This window comes from Ambystoma mexicanum, chromosome 9 (assembly GCF_040938575.1).
Source record: "Ambystoma mexicanum isolate Mex_15411 chromosome 9, UKY_AmexF1_1, whole genome shotgun sequence".
Lineage (NCBI taxonomy): Eukaryota > Metazoa > Chordata > Amphibia > Caudata > Ambystomatidae > Ambystoma > Ambystoma mexicanum.
This window is the reverse complement of record NC_090931.1, coordinates 910674696-910691614: the sequence shown is the minus strand read 5'-3', so window position 1 is coordinate 910691614 and position 16919 is coordinate 910674696. Positions and strand designations below refer to the sequence as shown.

General features: G+C 48.4%; 1 protein-coding gene across 5 annotated transcripts in view; it reads left to right on the top strand.

Moving 5' to 3' along the window:
- The window catches only part of COL18A1 (collagen type XVIII alpha 1 chain), a 448272-nt gene that overhangs the window by 334106 nt on the left and 97247 nt on the right, over positions 1–16919 (top strand). For all 5 annotated transcript variants that reach the window (XM_069616076.1, XM_069616073.1, XM_069616074.1 and 2 more), the window contains 3 exons: positions 4541–4567; positions 5464–5526; positions 10371–10457. In XM_069616076.1, coding sequence (XP_069472177.1) covers positions 4541–4567; positions 5464–5526; positions 10371–10457 — 177 coding nt within the window. The remainder of the gene's footprint in view (positions 1–4540; positions 4568–5463; positions 5527–10370; positions 10458–16919) is intronic.

The following is a 16919-nucleotide window of genomic DNA, read 5'->3' as shown; positions in this document are numbered from 1 at the left end:
AGGTTTTTCTTTGTTCTTTTACTCAAACACAGCAATGTCTTGCCCAAGAAACCTTGGCATGTTAAGGTCTTACCTTGTTCAAGGAAAATGGTTTTAAAAAAGACCTTTCTGCCTCCTTGCTCTGGCCATGTTGGTTTTCCTCAGGGTGCTATTGCGCTTCGCCGCGTGACCTCGGGCCATTAGGCACACGACTAGAGTACCAACTCAAATCAAATCCACAAAGTCCTGTTTTCTGATGAGGTATTGTTGGTGGCAATTCTTGTACCGCAGTAAAAGTGGTCCACGCCGGGTAACGACGAAGGAGGGCGCCCTTGGGTTCACAGCGATTTCTTCCTTCAGTTCTTACACCAGAAGCATCCTAAGGGGAAGAGGCCAGTGCACCCACTGGACCAACCTGCCAGGCAGGCACAGAATGGCTACTGCTGCCCTGCAACACTCACGCTTGGCATACGCCCACGGTCCCACACATCATCAGCAAAGTGACATCACACAGCCTGTCAATCACTCAGACACGGCATTCAGGATGCAACACCCTAACCTTCTTTTATACTCCCAACACGCACTCAAGCACATGTCCAATTAATATTAATATCATTGTGTTTTCATACAACACCATTTCACCACCACAGTAGTCTCAAGCATGTACCCTTGCCCGAGGTAAGGTGAACTGAGTCCTGCTCGGAGACATCAGCACCTCAGTCTGCTCAAAGGGATTAAGCGGAAAATAGTGGGATATAAATTAAGGTACTAAGGCCGCGCAGTAAGGAAGAGTTGGGGTTTGAAGAGTAGATAAAGAAAAAAGAGGTGGGGTTGAGGTATAGCAAATGTGAATGTACAGCGTGGGTGCGCGTGGGGCTCGAGATGCGCGCGGGCTATCCTAAGTATAATTGTGGGCAATGTTGACCGGATTACAGCTTCGGAGGACCTCATCTGTTAAAATGTCTCCTTAGATGGGCGGCCCAGAGGCCAGTGACAGAAGCCTATGTACATGGTTCGTTTATGCAAAACAGTTGTGGTGGTGAGAAGAGATGGTCAGGCGAGGATAAGGCTGACAAAAGACCGAGCAAAAGCCTTATATGTGCATGCGTCACACATGTAAAATAATTGCAACCTTTGCAAGATTAAGACGTGAATGGACAGAGGGTTGGAAGTAGACATTGTACAAATCTATCTATAAGATATATGTTTCTATGTTTTTACAAGGACCCAAAAATACCTTTTCGATTAAATACGGAAGACACATTTTTGCTCCTCAAATAACAGTTTCTCTTGTGAGCTTTCTTCACCAACCGTCATGTTGACCTACAGTCACCGCCAACGTTGTCTCAGTTTTCTTTTTTCCCCAGCTCTCTGGAACGGAGCGCTACATATTAATACTAGCTCGGTCATACAGTGCCATCTAGTGGATTTTATATAGATTAACCAGCAAGAGAAAAATCGTGTTCCGCGTGCTAAATAGTTTCCCAAACAGAAGATATGATTACTGTATTATGAATAACTTTTTACGGTGGGACACCTCCGAATTCTACTTCATGCCTCCTTTCCTGCTCCCACAGGCCCCACTCCCATCTCCTTGCCTTTATAATGTAAATGCCAAATAAATTGTTTCCAAGCACAACATTTTTTTAAAATGTTTATATTTACTAAACCCACAGGCGTCAAGGCGCTGTTGGAACATTGCAAGATAAAGCTAAGGAATGCTTAAATAGGGTGCGCAGGATAAGTGCAGATTACAAATATGCCTGCATATGGTTTCATGAGGAAAGAGTAGGGATTAGCGGGGTGCATTTGGAGGGTAGGGTTTTACATATGGTACATAGGATCAAAACAGGTGTCTCTGGAGGATAGCTGAGTGGCAAGGTGCTGGCCTTGGAAGCATGACGACACAGAGCAACACCGGTTCGATCCCCAGGTCTGTGCTTAGAAAACTATGGGTATTAAGCGCGTAATAAATAACCTATCATATCGTATTATTATTATATGCTTCCAAATACATGTTGATCGGCCAGAGAATACAGAGTAAAGATTAAAAACACAAGTGGGTAAGAAGTGCACTAATGTAGTGCCTGGCGTGTCCTCAACAGTGCAAGCGAGTGCAGTAGCAAGGTGCAGGGGTGCAGTAACAGAGTCCGAGGCAAACTCGAGCAACACAGGGATGCTCAGTGAGGCAGGTTAGAGGCGAACAACCAGTAGGAATTTTCGGAACAACCAGTAGGAATGTCCTGATCTTAGGCTCCGGGTAATAAGTTCCAGTTTCTGGCGGCAATGACAGGGAAGCTGGCCCCACCAGATCTGTGCCTGAATTCCGGGATGGTGTGAGAGGGTCGGGTGGGTCTGGCGGTTTGAGGTTTGTTGAATTTATGTGAGAGGTGCCTAGGAGCAGTTTTTGATAGGCATTTGGAGGTGATAGCTAGTGATTTGAAAGTAATCCGTTCCCCGGATGGGTAGCCAGTGTGCGTTTCTTTGGGCCTCCTGAGATGTGTTCTCGCTTGGGTATGTTGAGGGCAGCTCTGAGAGCGTTATTTTGTATATTTACTGTATTTTCTAAATACGTATTTACCGGGCGACACCCCATCCCCATGTCCTCCTTCCCACCCCTTCCCTTCCGGCCTTTGACCAGCCCGATCCAGCCACTTGTCTTTATAATATAGGTATTTCCCTTACCACCTTCAAAACAACGTTTTCCATAACTGAAATGTACTCAAACAGATATATGTGTATCTCCCCTTTTCAACACAATGTTTTATATATCGATAATACGACTGGATACTGAAAATGTACGTCTACTTGACACTTGAACAAGAACACATTGATAAATACTTCTCAAATGGTGACATGTGCATCATGGTTAAGATGAGGAAGGCGTTTAGTTAGCCAACAAGCGTCTTTAAAGTTCCACCTGGGCTTCCTAGTGACTCGCTCTCAACTAAACGTCTGGGTTGAATTCGGAAGGTGCAGTGCAGGGGGGCGCAGACTAGGTAGGTCAATGGGGGAGAAGTGGGACAGGAAGGGGACAGAGGAGAGGCAAATGGGGCAGGAGTTGCTGCAAACACACCTGGGATAGATGGAGACTTAGCAGTATTGAGGTGCACATGGCAGGATACTGGGACTAAAGATGTGGGCTTGTGATAATGGAAACCAGGCCTGCATCTACAGCGAGGCGGGACCAAGGATGCAGCCGCTTGAAGCACCAAGGAGCTCTTATAAGCACCAAAGGTTGCTTGAGAAGCCAATGGAAGGTGCAGCTAATAGACACTTTGCCTACGGGTAGAGACATTCTTATGCCAGCCTTGAAGGGGTTGGAGAGGTACATATGATAAATTATTTATAACGCGCTTAATACCCAGAGGTTTGTAAGCGCGGACCCGGGGATCGAACCTGTGTGGCTCCATGTTGTCTTGCTTCCAAGGCGAGTGCAGTGCCCCTGAGCTATCCTCCCGAGACTGCATGGTGGGCGGGGGGCAGTGCTAGAGTGGACAGATGGGTGGTACATGTGCACAGGGGATAGAAGGGTCACAAAGCTATAGGTGTGGTCAGAAGGGAGAAGTTTATAATAGGCTGAAAGTTGAGAATCTAGGGAGGAAGAGAAGGGGTGCAACATAGGTTTGTGTTTAATGGAGAGGTAGCAGCGTGAGGGCTGAGATGGGGATTGAGTTGAGGACAGGAGGACTGCGTATGTGTTAGGGAGATGTGTCCTTCGACTGCTGAGGGATGACAAACCATCTACCTAAAGGGAAGACGAACCTAAAGAAAAGCCAAACTCTTCAAAGTGGTAGCAGCAGCGGGGCAGTGAGGCTTCACCCCAGGGAGGAGGGAGGATGCTAATGAGGTACAGTTAATCCCAGTAGTTATCCCCCGAGAATACACCACATTGATATAAACCTAACAGGGAGTAGGACACAGGACATGTATAAAAAGAGCAAAGGGCCGTAGTCCCTGCCTCGTATAAAGCGGGGGTCTGCAACCTTTGATCTCCAGATGTTGTGAAGTGCATTTCCAAACAGCCCAAAGCAAGCATAGCCAATGGTAAGGGGTCAAGGAGGTTGAAGTCCGACACATCTGTAGAGCCACAGGTTACAGACCCCTGTCATAAGTCTAAGGGGTGGCGAGAGGAAAGGAACACTACACAACGCTAAACACATTTACAGAGTCATGTTCAGGAGCCAAAACACCACACAGTCATATTCACAAAAAATGCCCATGGCCTCTAGTACATAACAGCAGTAATGATAGAAACGTGCAGCAAATACTGCACATAGGGAGGACAATGGGTTAACACTTGACCCACATCTCGTTGGCACTTTGTTGACTTTTCCCTATTGGTGTTATTTGTTTTTGTTCTTCCATCTCCCCATCTATATATTCCTCTGTCCTGTTTTCCTTGCCTCAGTCGGCACTCTCACCCCATTCCGTGCTCTTCTCCCTCCGCTTTCTATTCGCTCCTCCTTCATCTCTCCCTCTCACTCCCCATCATCTGCCCACATCCCTTCTCTTCCTCAGTTACCCCCATTGTAAACATTCTTTGTATTTTCCTCTACAGGGGGATCCAGGAGAAGACGGCAAATCTGTAAGTTACTTTGTTTTTTAAGTAAATTAAAAATGCCACAACTAGTTCGTTATTTACAAGCAATCCAGAGGGGCTTTGGGGCACAGAAAATCAGAGCGAAAACGTGTAGTAACTGAAGCTGACTCTAGAGGGTGCCAGTTACAGGTGTAACCGGTTATTGACGTGGGATCAGCCCGTCCTTCTTCTCTGTCCGCAAGTCCCCCAGAAGCTGCTAGAAACGTTGGCCCTGAAGGGAATGCACTGATGTCACAAAGAGGCATGAGGTCACGCAAAGGAATGCATCAGCACTTAAGTCACACAGTGAAGCAGGCACACATACCACGGGGGTCACAGATTGCGGTGTCAAGGACAGACCGTGGATGCCACAGCAAATAGTGTGAGAGAGGTATAGAGATTATGCAGGCCGTAATCAGAGGTATGTGGAAGAGGCACATGGCCAGACCAAAGATTCCCCCGCCATGGGAGGGGGTTGGGGGCCGTATGTGACGCATGTGGCGGGGGCGGTATGGATGAGAAACACACTTGCTGTCATCCGGACGGGGGTCAGGCATAGAAAGGGGTGTTTAAATGGTGGAATCGGGCCCTATTGAGATGAAAATCTCCGCAAAGGGGACATGGCCACCTCTCACCGCATCTTACAAGATGGCGCACTTATCTTGGACCACTGCATGTGTCATGGGCTGCCCATTGGCGTGAGTCCAGAGGCGAAGGCTTCTGAAAGCTTCTGTGAAAACAAAAGATCTAGCAAGAAGGGGGGTCTGCTTTCAGGAATACCTGAAATGCTGCTTTCAGCTGAGATCCCTAGGGTGTGGGGGGAGGGGTGAGCGTGTAGGAAGCCATGTTGGGGGTACTGAGGAGTGAGCTCCAGTTACAGGTTTCTTTGCTTGACTCTGCAGGGCGACGTTGGGCCTCAAGGGTTTCCAGGCACTCCAGGGGATGTTGGCCTGAAGGGCGACAAGGTAAGTGTGTGAATATATTTTGTGAATACAATTTCAACAAAACTCAAAGAAAGAAAATACAGCTCCACTGAGAAACAAGTAAAACGGACACACTATTCACACACACCAATTGCAAACAAAAGCAGATGAAAATAATTATTGTCAGGAAAACGCCAGATGGACAGAGAAAGAATTGCAGAGGTGAGCAGCACCAGTTAAAAAAAGGGGCACTGCCCGAGAATATTTGACTGAAATTATTAAATATCGAACTAAAGATTAATGTTCCTATTGCCACCAAATCCACAGAAATATTTTTTTTATAGGCAAGAAATGACAGTTGCTTGAGGGCAGGTGCTCTACTATATAACCAGGGCTTTAAGTGGTCCGGAGCTAGCCAGGGCCGAGCCCCGGCAGGATCAGAAATATCGTTCTGAGGTGGGGCCCTGCTGGGGCTCACTAATGGCCCCTGGCAGCCCCGGCCGCTAGAGGACAAGGCTTTTTTTCCAAAGCCTGAATCTCTCACACGTGTGAGAACTTCAGGCTTCAGAAAAAAATGTCTTTAATCCATAATGGTGACGCGGGCACCTGCGAGGCATCCCTTCAATCAAGAGATGCCCATTTGCTGGCACCATCATTATTGAAGAAAAGGTGTTGCAACTGGAAGCCGAGGCATTTTCGTTCTAAAGTATGAAGATCTCGCTCATTCGTGGGAGCATTAGGGTTTAGGAAAAAAAGCCCTGAGCTTCCAGTGCCCGCACCTTTTCAGCCTTCATCGGGCTGCTCTCCCTCCCCAGGCATGATGCTTGGTGAGGGGCAGTGCCACCATTATTTAAAAAAAAGGTGTGGCCGCTGAAAGCCGAGGCATTTTCGTTGTAAAGTATGAAGCTCCCGCTCATTCACGGGAGCTTCAGGCTTTAGGAAAAACGTCTGGGCTTCCAGCGCCCTCGCCTTTTCAGCCTTCATGGTGCTGCTGTGCCTCCCCATGCATGATGCCTGGCGAGGGGCAGCGCCACCATCAAGACTGAAAAGGTGAGGTGCTGTCCCCTGACAGGCAAGCCGTTAGTAAATAAATGCAGCGATCAGCACCCTCTCCCCCACGCGGGATAGGGTGCTGATCCCAACAAAGGGCTGCCTGTAGCCCATTAAGCCAGGGCTTGTCAAGGGTGCGTGGCCTAACGAGCCAGAAGGCGACCCCATTGCTGTTAGCCTACGCCTGCTACATGAGTCCGGCTCATTTTCCAGTGCCATTGAATAATATAGTGAAAAAGTGATAGGTTAAAATTATGGTAAAAAAACATTTTTGTTTGGTCCTGCATTATCAGGTGGGTTGGAGAATGTGGAATTACATTAACACTTTGAGTGCTGGCCCCAGGGTTCAAGATTGTTCCCAATTCAATGATTACCAATGGAAATAAGGACGTATACATGTCCATAGGCAAAATGGGTTCACCTTTTTGGACATATGTACATGTCCTGAGTGCACTCAAAGTGCCAAAGGGAAGACGTGTGGAAGAAGGAAGACTGGCCAATGGGATGTTGCCCCTTCTAGTCTAGAACTCACCGGCGAGTGCATAGTTTTAAGGAAGTCAGCAGATGGCAAAACAATGTTGACTTCACTAAGGAGGCGGAATTGAATCAGACAGGATTTGGCTAAGCTAGATCTTAAAGGGAGCGAATAATGAGTTATGAATGTAATGGACTTCGCCAAGGGAACAAGTGGTGATGATGCGGACGAGGAAAGTAACTGTCGAAGAAAAGCACAAAAAAAGAAGAAATCCTGCCTGTGTTTTCCAGTGTGAGAGAGAGGACCGGTTCTCAATGGCACAATGCCTTCAGATGTCACGGGTGGTCATACGTGTCTCTGCTCGCCACCATCAAACCACATGTGGGTGATAGATTTGGCCCTAGGAACACAACAAAGGGTGCAGGAGAGTGTCCGATTTGAAGGAACCCTTCTGAACAAGCTGACCCTGCCGTAAAAAAAAGATGAAAAACACTCCCAGTTTTGCACCCACCCCCCTATAAGTGTGAAGAAGAATGAGTGACAGTGCCCCCAGATATCAAGAAGCACAGCATTAGCATTGTGCCATCAGCCATCTCAGAGCCAGGACCCACAGAAAACATCCTCCCAAGGAGCCAAGCAAGCCCTGTGCATCAAACTGACTAAAAACCTCAAACTATGAGATCTAAAGAAACCACAGGAAATATGTAACAATGATGACTGCCAGTACTCCAGGTAAGTTCTCAGTATCTTTATTGTCCTTGTCCTGTACTCCTCCACAAGGCACAGGGATGGTAGGGGACACAAGATGACAAGGGAAACACCGGGCTCACCCCCACACCCATCTTCTCTGCTCACAGCTTTCTCTCTCTCTGACCAACCGTCACCCGGCAGAACACTTCCACCACAACATTCCACAAGCAGATGACCTCACAGACACTGCTACTCTGTAAGTCACATTACTACAAAATACTCCAAGAAAAGATCCCTCACACGGAAACACACGCCCTGGGGCAGCTTTTGGACCTGCCTTTGCAGGTCAGGATCTCATGGGAATGAGTAGGAGGGGTATCACGTCTTTTGATTGGCTGGGTGGGATATGGCCCTGATGCTACGCTACTGACCAATAGTAGACGTACGCCCAATGGTAAGAATAGGAGACAGGCGTGTTGGCTTGTACTTGCAGTAGGCAGTCTCCCATGATATCCCAAACGTTGGATGTTAGAAAGGTTGAAGTTCTCCAGTGACAACATTGGTCTTCAGTTCTTCAGAGATGGATTCTGGACTGCAGTGGAACAGCGTTTCCCCTTTTAGTGCATTAAGTTACACTTTTCTGTGCAACATTTATCATTTGATGGCAGTGGTACCTCACCTGTGTCAGGTGCACAAGCATGCCCCATGCATTTTTACTGTACAGTAGCCATTTTACCATAGTGGTAGTCCTAGATGAATACACCTTCTGTTTTTAAGTCCCGCCTTTTTTCATCTGTCCTCTGGCCATCTTCCACCATTCTTAGGTAGGAAGCAGTCACGGATTTTGCCGGACGACTGCTGCTGCAACCTGAATTGGCCAAGCCAATCTACCATTCGATGAAGCTCTGCCCTTCTTCGTCGGGGGAGGCCTGTACCTCCAGCCTCCCTCACTGGGACTAGTAGGAACTGCTGTTACGAAGTCCTGGTTTGCTGTCCTCAGAAGAGCTGCAGGACCGGCTTCTGGCCTGCCCACACTGGAGAGAGGGCATTCGCACTGCACACATCTCATCTGGCCTTCGGGCTAGAAACCTCATGGGGGCTAGAAACCTCATGGGCGCGCTTGACGTGAGACTGGACCCTCGTCACTCTGCTAGGGCTTCCTTCGGTTTAAAGAGGGAAGTCTTCTGCAACCTGAGTTCACCTGTCCTGCCTCCGGTGCTTGCCGGCACTTGGCAGGGTCTCTTCGACTGCATCCTTCGTCTGCTGCATCCTTCCTCTGCTGAATCCTTCGTCTGCTCCATCCTTCGTCTGCTGCATCCTGTGTCTGCTGCATCCGTCATCTGCTGCATCCTTCTTCATTAGAATCCTGATGTCCAGGAATCGGGAACATGAGATCAGAACCACCATGTAGCCGCACCCAAGCCCGGCACTGAGAGTCATGCCTGCACCTGCAACCCAGAGCCCCGATCTGCAACAACCAATAGCAAGGCCACTTGTCCTCAATGGCCCTCACTAACGTGGGGTTGTTGGTTTCTCATTCAGAGTTTAAGGGACTGGAGTGCCTCCCTGTTCTGGGGAATCCCAATCCCAACGTTCTATATGGGCGTTAAACCCTCTCCTGCATGTACCTGCGCCTGACCTTTGTTTGTGGAACCCGAGTCTGGAATATCACTCGTGGGGTCCCCCTGGTGCATTGGTATGAATGAGCAAATCTTAACCTTCCAAATGGGGAAACCCCAAAATCACTTTTTTCCTCCTTAGTTTTACCAGGTAATTTTTCCAAACCTCTAACTACATACTGCAATCTTTTCCTAACACTAACTCTAGCTTACCAGAATAGTTTACTAAAGTGCAGTATGTTACAGTTCATGTATTGATCAATACTCAGAAGTTCTTTTAAGTTTGTGCAGGCGGTGGCTGCAGTCTTCTCTTTGCTTTATACATTGTTGAGGAGGGCGGAGAAGCTCCTCCCTCTCTAAGCTCGATGCAGAGTAGACGCCAGGGGGCGCGTGTGTTTCCACGCCGCTCTCCCATAACTATTCACGGAGGCCGCCATGATGAACCGGGTTAGTGGCCGTTGGAGTCAGTCAAGTGAAGGAAATGAAAGAAGCTCAAGAGATAGCATAACCCCAGATCAACCAGAATACCAAGTAGCACCCTCACCCTCACAGAGTATCAAGAACCATGTCCGATTCATCCATTGAAATATGGCGCTGCTTAAGACAGTTATGTGATAGCTTCAGTAGCAAGTCGAGCGAAATGCCCGATATGAAGCTTGCTGTTTTTATAATATCACTGAGTATATTATATGCATTGATATACATGAGATCTTTATATTTGCCATATTTTTACATAATGAATCGACTGCTAGGATATTTGATTTTACTTGTGCAAAAGTCTAAGATGTAAATAGTGTTCCAATTATGACATTTTATACATACATTTTTGTTATGTGAATTATCACTGATTTTTTATATGTAATTTTTGCATTGTTATATGTATATTGCTTTTATGGAGTCACATCCGAAAGGAAGTTATTATGAATCTTAAGTGCCAGGGACGAGTATGCTCGTCCTTTTAGCATAGGCTTCCATAATAGCCTGGCACTTAAGGGGGTATTATTAATGAATGCATGCATGACTATTACTAATGTATTACTATCTGTCTTTAGGGGGATCCTGGTGTTGGAGTGAGAGGTCTCCCGGGACCCCCTGGACCACCCGGTCCCCCTGGAACGTCTTCTAAACTAGACAAGTTGGTAAGTCTCTCCTTCTGCTTTTACGTAGGTGGATTTCCTCCTTGTTTATATTGCCCTGTCTTTGTTCGTGTACTCCGACTCTGTCCTTCCCCTCACCCTTCCGTTCTTACTTTCCCTCTCTCTCTCCCTCCCTCCTTCCCTCCCTTCCTTCCTTCCTTTCTTCCTTCCTTCCTTCCTTTCTTCCTTCCTTTCTAACTCTCCCTTCCTTACTTCCTTTGTCTCATCCCTTCATCACTTCCTCCCTCAGCCCTTTCCACCCTCACTTTCCTTGCCCCCTTACCTTCCTCCCTCCACACCCCTCTCCTTCTTTCCACATCCCTTGCCTTGCCTGTCCCTCCCTTCCCTTCCTTGTCTCCTTCCCTTTAACCTGCCTGCTACCCTTTCTTTCTCGTTCCGTTTCCCTAGCGTTGCCCTTCCCTTTCCTCCATACCCTTTATTCCACGCCTGCCCTTCCGATTCTTCCCTTTCTTTCCTTTCCTTCCACCCCTTCTTTCCGCTTCCATCTTTGCAATGCTTTTCAATCTTTCCTTAGCAGGATTCCAAGTTTGGGTTCTTTTGCCCAACTGTGAGAATCCCCTGCACATTTTGCTGGATTATTTGGTTGTTGACTCGTGTTCCTCTAATCCAGGATTAATTCAAATCCTGACAGTCTGGCTGTTTTTTTGTGTGCTCTGCCCCAAGGGTACTCATAACTCACAAGGCAAAGGAACCCCGAAAGTACCCCATAGTATCCCCTCTCTGTCAGTTGTGTGGGTAGGCTGGTGGTGCATTTTTCTTTGTGTAATATGGTTTCCACCTAGTGAACCATTTACCTGACTGGGGGCCATTTTCAAAAATGGAGGTAGTCTTTGCCTCGAAGTCCGGAGGGGTCACATGACTGTCCCTTGTTCCTCTTTCGTTGTATTGAAGGAAGTTGCCATATATGGTCACTGGGTGGCTGTGTCCTAAGACTGGGGGGTGTAGCCCGCCTGAATCCAGGTCTGAATGGCAAATGCAGATGCCTGTCTGGGATAGTGTGCAATCCCTTCCATTGTGTGTGCTAGTCCTTCCTCTGTGCCTGGGTGTGCTTGGAGCAATGGACAGCCATTAGCTGGCCACCCTTCTGAATGATTCTGTGTGTGTGTAATTGGGTGCTGTGGTCATTCATTGACTCCTGTGGGGGTTAAAAGTAGTCCCCCCCTTTTACCGAATCACCTTCTCTTCTGCCAGACTTTCTATCTGCTCTCTTGGAAGGCCTACTGCCATGAGGAAGGACTAAAGCTCTGCCCCAGCACTCACAATACACCCCAAAGTCTGACAGCAAAGCTCAGGCTCACCAGATGACCCGAAACAATTAACTCCACTGCAGCTCCCCTGATGCGATGGGGACAACTGGATCACCTCTCCTGCTTGAAGGCCCGGTCTCTCTCAAGCTCCCGACTGGATCCATTTATCACCGAATCCTGGGAGCGCCTTTGCTGCCAGGACCCTAAAGACCCCCTGCTCTATGTGGATCTTTGTAATTATAGACAAGGGCATCAGTAAAGCGCTCTGGTTCCATCTCCCCATCTGGGAAGCTCCAGGGACATGTGCTGCCCTTTTTTCGTCAATCGCACTGTCATACTCACCTCCCGGTACTCCTTCCGGGGCTTGCCCCTCTTCGATGTGGCTCATGAGAAAATCTTGAACAATCATCTTTCCCTGACGACTTCTCAAGCTGACCCCATCCTCCGAAGCTGAATCCTGTGCCCGAAGTGATGGCGGAACCCTGTATTCCTAACTACTGCACCTGCCACAATCTCTTCACCGTCCAGACTGAAACACCCGATGTACCCCAACACCTCTGCCACTAGCATACAGCGACCACCTCCTGAAAGGAACCCGGTATAGCTGGTCTCACATAGACACTCTCGACAACAGTACTCTATCTCTAACCACATGTCTGACCTATACTGGGCTGCTTAGTCGAGCTTTGCCAGCCACCCAAGTCTTAGAATGGCAATCATGCACACACGCATCCGAGCTAATCCACTAGAATCTCTAACCACATCGACTACGGTCACCAAAGACATTCCAACCAAGGAAAAAGCACATTAAGGCCACACAAGTGGGGAAAGAGTGCTATATAAATAACAAAATACAAATACACATTTTGCTCCTCTGGCTTGGAACCCCGGCCCGGAATACACCCAGTCTTCAATAGCCATTCTTTCCCAGGGACCTGGTGTCCATCCTGCATTGGTAAGTCACCACTGGAAGCCTGGAAGGTCACCAAACAACATGTAGAGGGACTGCTCCTTGAAACCGTGTGCTGCAGACCTGCTTTTTGGACCCAGGGTACTGCCCCGACTCTCCAGCGATGCTGACTAGTCCTTTCTTCAGCTGAATCTCCATCTGGGGGTTCCCTTTTCCACTCCCATGGGACGTCTCTGGCCTTTACTTTACTAGAACGCCAGAAACTTCACTTTTGGATGTTTTCGCAAAAGATAACCCTTTTCCATGAAAGCCGGCCCAAATACGCACAACTGGCTGCCCTTGGTCTTTCTGGAAACTCATTTTTTTTAAACTTTGGTTTTATTGGCAATTTTTCAGAAAAAGAAACAATGACAACACCGGGAGCAATATGAATATCACGTTTAACATCATCAAACCCCCGGGGTCCCCCTCCCCTCCCGCCCCCTTACCCAACTCCGCCCCTCCCCCCAGATCAGTGTCCCATCGAAAAACCAACCACAGGAGTTGTCATCAGTACTCGTAGGTCGGTGCCTTGGAGCTGTGCTATGCGTTCACTTAAATGCTGGCTTAGACGGATCCGCTCTCTCCCGGGCTGTGGATTACACCATTGTCCTTGAGTGGTACTCTCTGGGCTCCATCGCCCTCATGCCCCATGTTGTCTACATAATGTCAGTGAGCTTCCCACCCCCTGACTGGTAAACCCCATACCAATTTGCCTGGAAGGCGCTCGTTTCGTTGTTTACCATGGCCGTCAGTTTGTCCATGAGGAACATGTTCTTAAGTTTTTTTAGCCAGTCTTCCTTAGAGGGGGTCTCCGGGCTCTTCCACCTTTGCGCTAGGGCCACTCTTCCTGCTCGCAACATAGTCTCCCACATTCTTGGGTACCTATATATTTCCGCCTCCTCCGGTGGGAGGCCCAACAACATTGTCAACGGATTGTGTGGGAGTAGTTCCTCTGTGACCTCCGCCATCCACCCCCGTACCTTCTCCCAGAACCCCTGTACCTTAGGGCAGAACCACCACATGTGACCCCTCGTCCCCACTTGGCCACATCCTCATGGGCATCTGGGGGACACCCCCAACAACATCTTGGATAATTTCAATGGGTCTCTATGCCATCCCTGTAAGATCTTAAAGTTGTGCTCCATGTCCGACGTAAATAGGTTCCCATGGAATGCTATTTTAAATACCCTGGACCATGCGTCCTCCGAGAGAGCCTCTCCCGCCAAGTCATTCCAGAACCCACAAAACCCTCTCCTCCCTTCCAATTTAACAGTGTTCAATATTTGGTACATTTTGGATACTACCCCCTTCCTTGTTGTGGCCGTGTCTAGTAACTTTTCAAAGGGGGTCAACTGTCTCCCCAGGTTCAGGCCCCAAGTCTGGTCACAGAGGATGCCCTTCAGGCGCAAATATTCAAAGACTGAAAGAGATCCCCGCCCAAGTGCATCTCGCAGCTCCTCGTATTCGAGGAACTCGCCCTCCTTGAACAGTTGCCCCGCCCATTCCAACCCCCCATCCGACCAGGACTGGGCATTCCTGAATCCCCTGCTACCTAGTTTGAGCGGGTGGCCCCAGAGCGAGGACATCGGTGAGGGCCATTGGGTCCTTCCTTCCAGATCGACCAAAGTATTCCCAGGGTTGGGTGGGTCTGCAGTCTGTTTGGGATGTGTATATGCGGCAACCACAGAAGGTCGCATACTTTCAGCGGGTGGGCATCCATGTCCTCCAGATAAGACCAATAGGTGCCCATCCCCTCCTTCATATTCTCCAACAGGACCCTTAGCTGGGCGGCCCAGTGGTAGAGAGGGAAGTCCGGCAGCTCGAAACCACCCTCCTCCCTAGGTAACGTTAGAATGGGCTTCCCTATCCTCGGGTTCCACCCTTGCCATACAAACTCTCGGACTGCCCCCTGTAGGTCTCGAAACATCTGATCGGGGACGCCCGTTGGGAGTGCCGTAAAAAGATACAGCAGTCTCGGGAGGATGTTCATCTTCACCACCGTCATGCGCCCATACCAGGATAGGATCATACCTCCCCACCTCCTTAGGTCCGATGTAATCTCTGCCATAATGGGCCCATAATTTGCCGAGGCCAATTTTGAGAGATCTCTCTTGAGGAGCACACCCAAGTACCTAATGGAGTCCCTCCCCACCACAATCCCCGTACACCTATCCCGGTGGTCCAGCCCGGGTCCTGAACCCTCATAGGGAGTAACACTGATTTAGATGCGTTTATTTTTAGCCCCGAGAATTGCCCAAAGGTCGTCATCAGGGACAGGAGGGGGGGAGCGAGGAGCTGGGCTCCACCAGGTATGCTAGAATATCGTCAGCAAACAGGGAGAGCTTGAACTCCACCTCTCCTCTTTTAATCCCTTTAATGTTGGGGTGGGCTCGGACCGCTATGGCCAGGGGCTCCATCGTCAGGACATATAATAAAGGGGAGAGTGGGCATCCCTGCCGCGTCCCCCGCATGAGAGGGAATGAGTCGGAAAGTTCTCCATTCACCTGTACTCTCGCCGTTGGGGCCCCGTATAGGGCGGAAACCCAGTTCCTGATGTGAGCCCCGAAGCCCATTCGACGGAGGAGGAGTTGCATGTACCTCCACTCTACCCTGTCAAAAGCTTTCTCGGAGTCCAGGGAAAGCAGACTTGCTTTGAGGTCTGATTCTTGGGCATGGTGGATTAGGTCTATGGTCTTCCTGATGTTATCAGAGCCTTGCCTGCCCCCTATGAACCCCACTTGATCCTGTCAGGCTGAGAGGTCCTGTGTCCGCGGAAGCTGCTAAACCCCCGACAATCCCCCTGAAATGTAATTCTCAGAACTAGGTTTCAATTCAGCTCTGCAAACTACACCCCAAAGGGAAAGGGGGAAGTGGATAACAAAACAACACCAGGCTGACTGCATCAAGGCTAACCAAAGCTGAACCTGCAGAGGATAGAAGAAAAGCAGATACAAATCCTTTTATTACTTACTCAACCTTAAGAGTGGAAAGACTTTAAATCCTTAACTAATAATTAAGAATCATACCTGGTCCTTCTCTTGAAATTTCTTAGAGAAGCTTGAAAAGAAGCTGAAAATCTCTCTTACTTGAGACTCTTGAAATTCACAGCAACTTCTTAATTAGAGCAAACCTGAAAGGTTTTGCTCTTTACCTTTTTTCCAAAAATTCACTAGTTGTCCAGTTAAATAGTCTTTATCTTTACTTTCTTTTTCTTTCAAACTTTTCTTTTGTTTTCAAACTTTTTACAATTCAATAAAGTTTGTGAATTCTTGAAGAAACACGTGCAAAACACACACGCGGATAATCTCAATTCAGAAGATTTGCACGTTTAAAACTTCCTGCGTTGAAGAACACGCGCACTGTAAGGAAGGTCCACGCGCAGAAAAACACACGCGCTTGTAAAAACACGCGAAACAGAATTCACGCGCAAAAGAGTTCACACGCGGTCGAGTACACGCGTTAAAACACACGCGCAGGAAACCACACGCGCAATTGAGTTCTCGCGCTGAAGCACACGCGCTTGAAAACACACGCGCTATAGAGATCTCACGTGGCAAATAGATCCTCGCGTTGTGAAGCACACGCGCTAAGAAAACACACGCGCTATATAAAGTTCTCACGCGGCAAACAGATCCTCGCACTTGGAAGCACACGCGCTAAGAAAAGCATACACGCTATAGAGTTCTCACGCGGCAAACAGATCCTCGCGCTTGGAAGCACACGCGCTACGAAAAACACACGCGCTATAGAGTTCTCACGCGGCAAACAGATCCTCGCGCTGGGAAGCACACGCGTTAAGAAGACACACGCGCTATAGAATTCTAATGCGGCGAGCCGATTCTCGCGCTACGAATCACACACGCTGGAAAACACTCGCTCGCGCAAAAGTTCAAAAATATAAATTCAAAGGTTACATTTTACGAATTCTCACTTAAATGTCATTAAGATAAACAGAGCTGCAGTTTAAAAACAAAGTCACTTATCTCCAGCAAAATTTCTTAAAGATCTTCAGAGTTTCCTGTCTTCAAAACGAATTCCTGACAGCTGATAGCTTCTCCTTAATCCCCCAAGAAAGTAGCCGCTCAACTGCTAACGCCTGAAGGAATAAAATCCACCAGGCCCAAGTCTAAAGCAGGAGCAGCCACTATACACGTCCTCTCAGCTGGGGTTTTGATGATGAAAGGCAAAGAGTGACAGTTTAGAATGTTCATTATTGTTCAGCAGTGTTTTCCAACCAATCAGAGC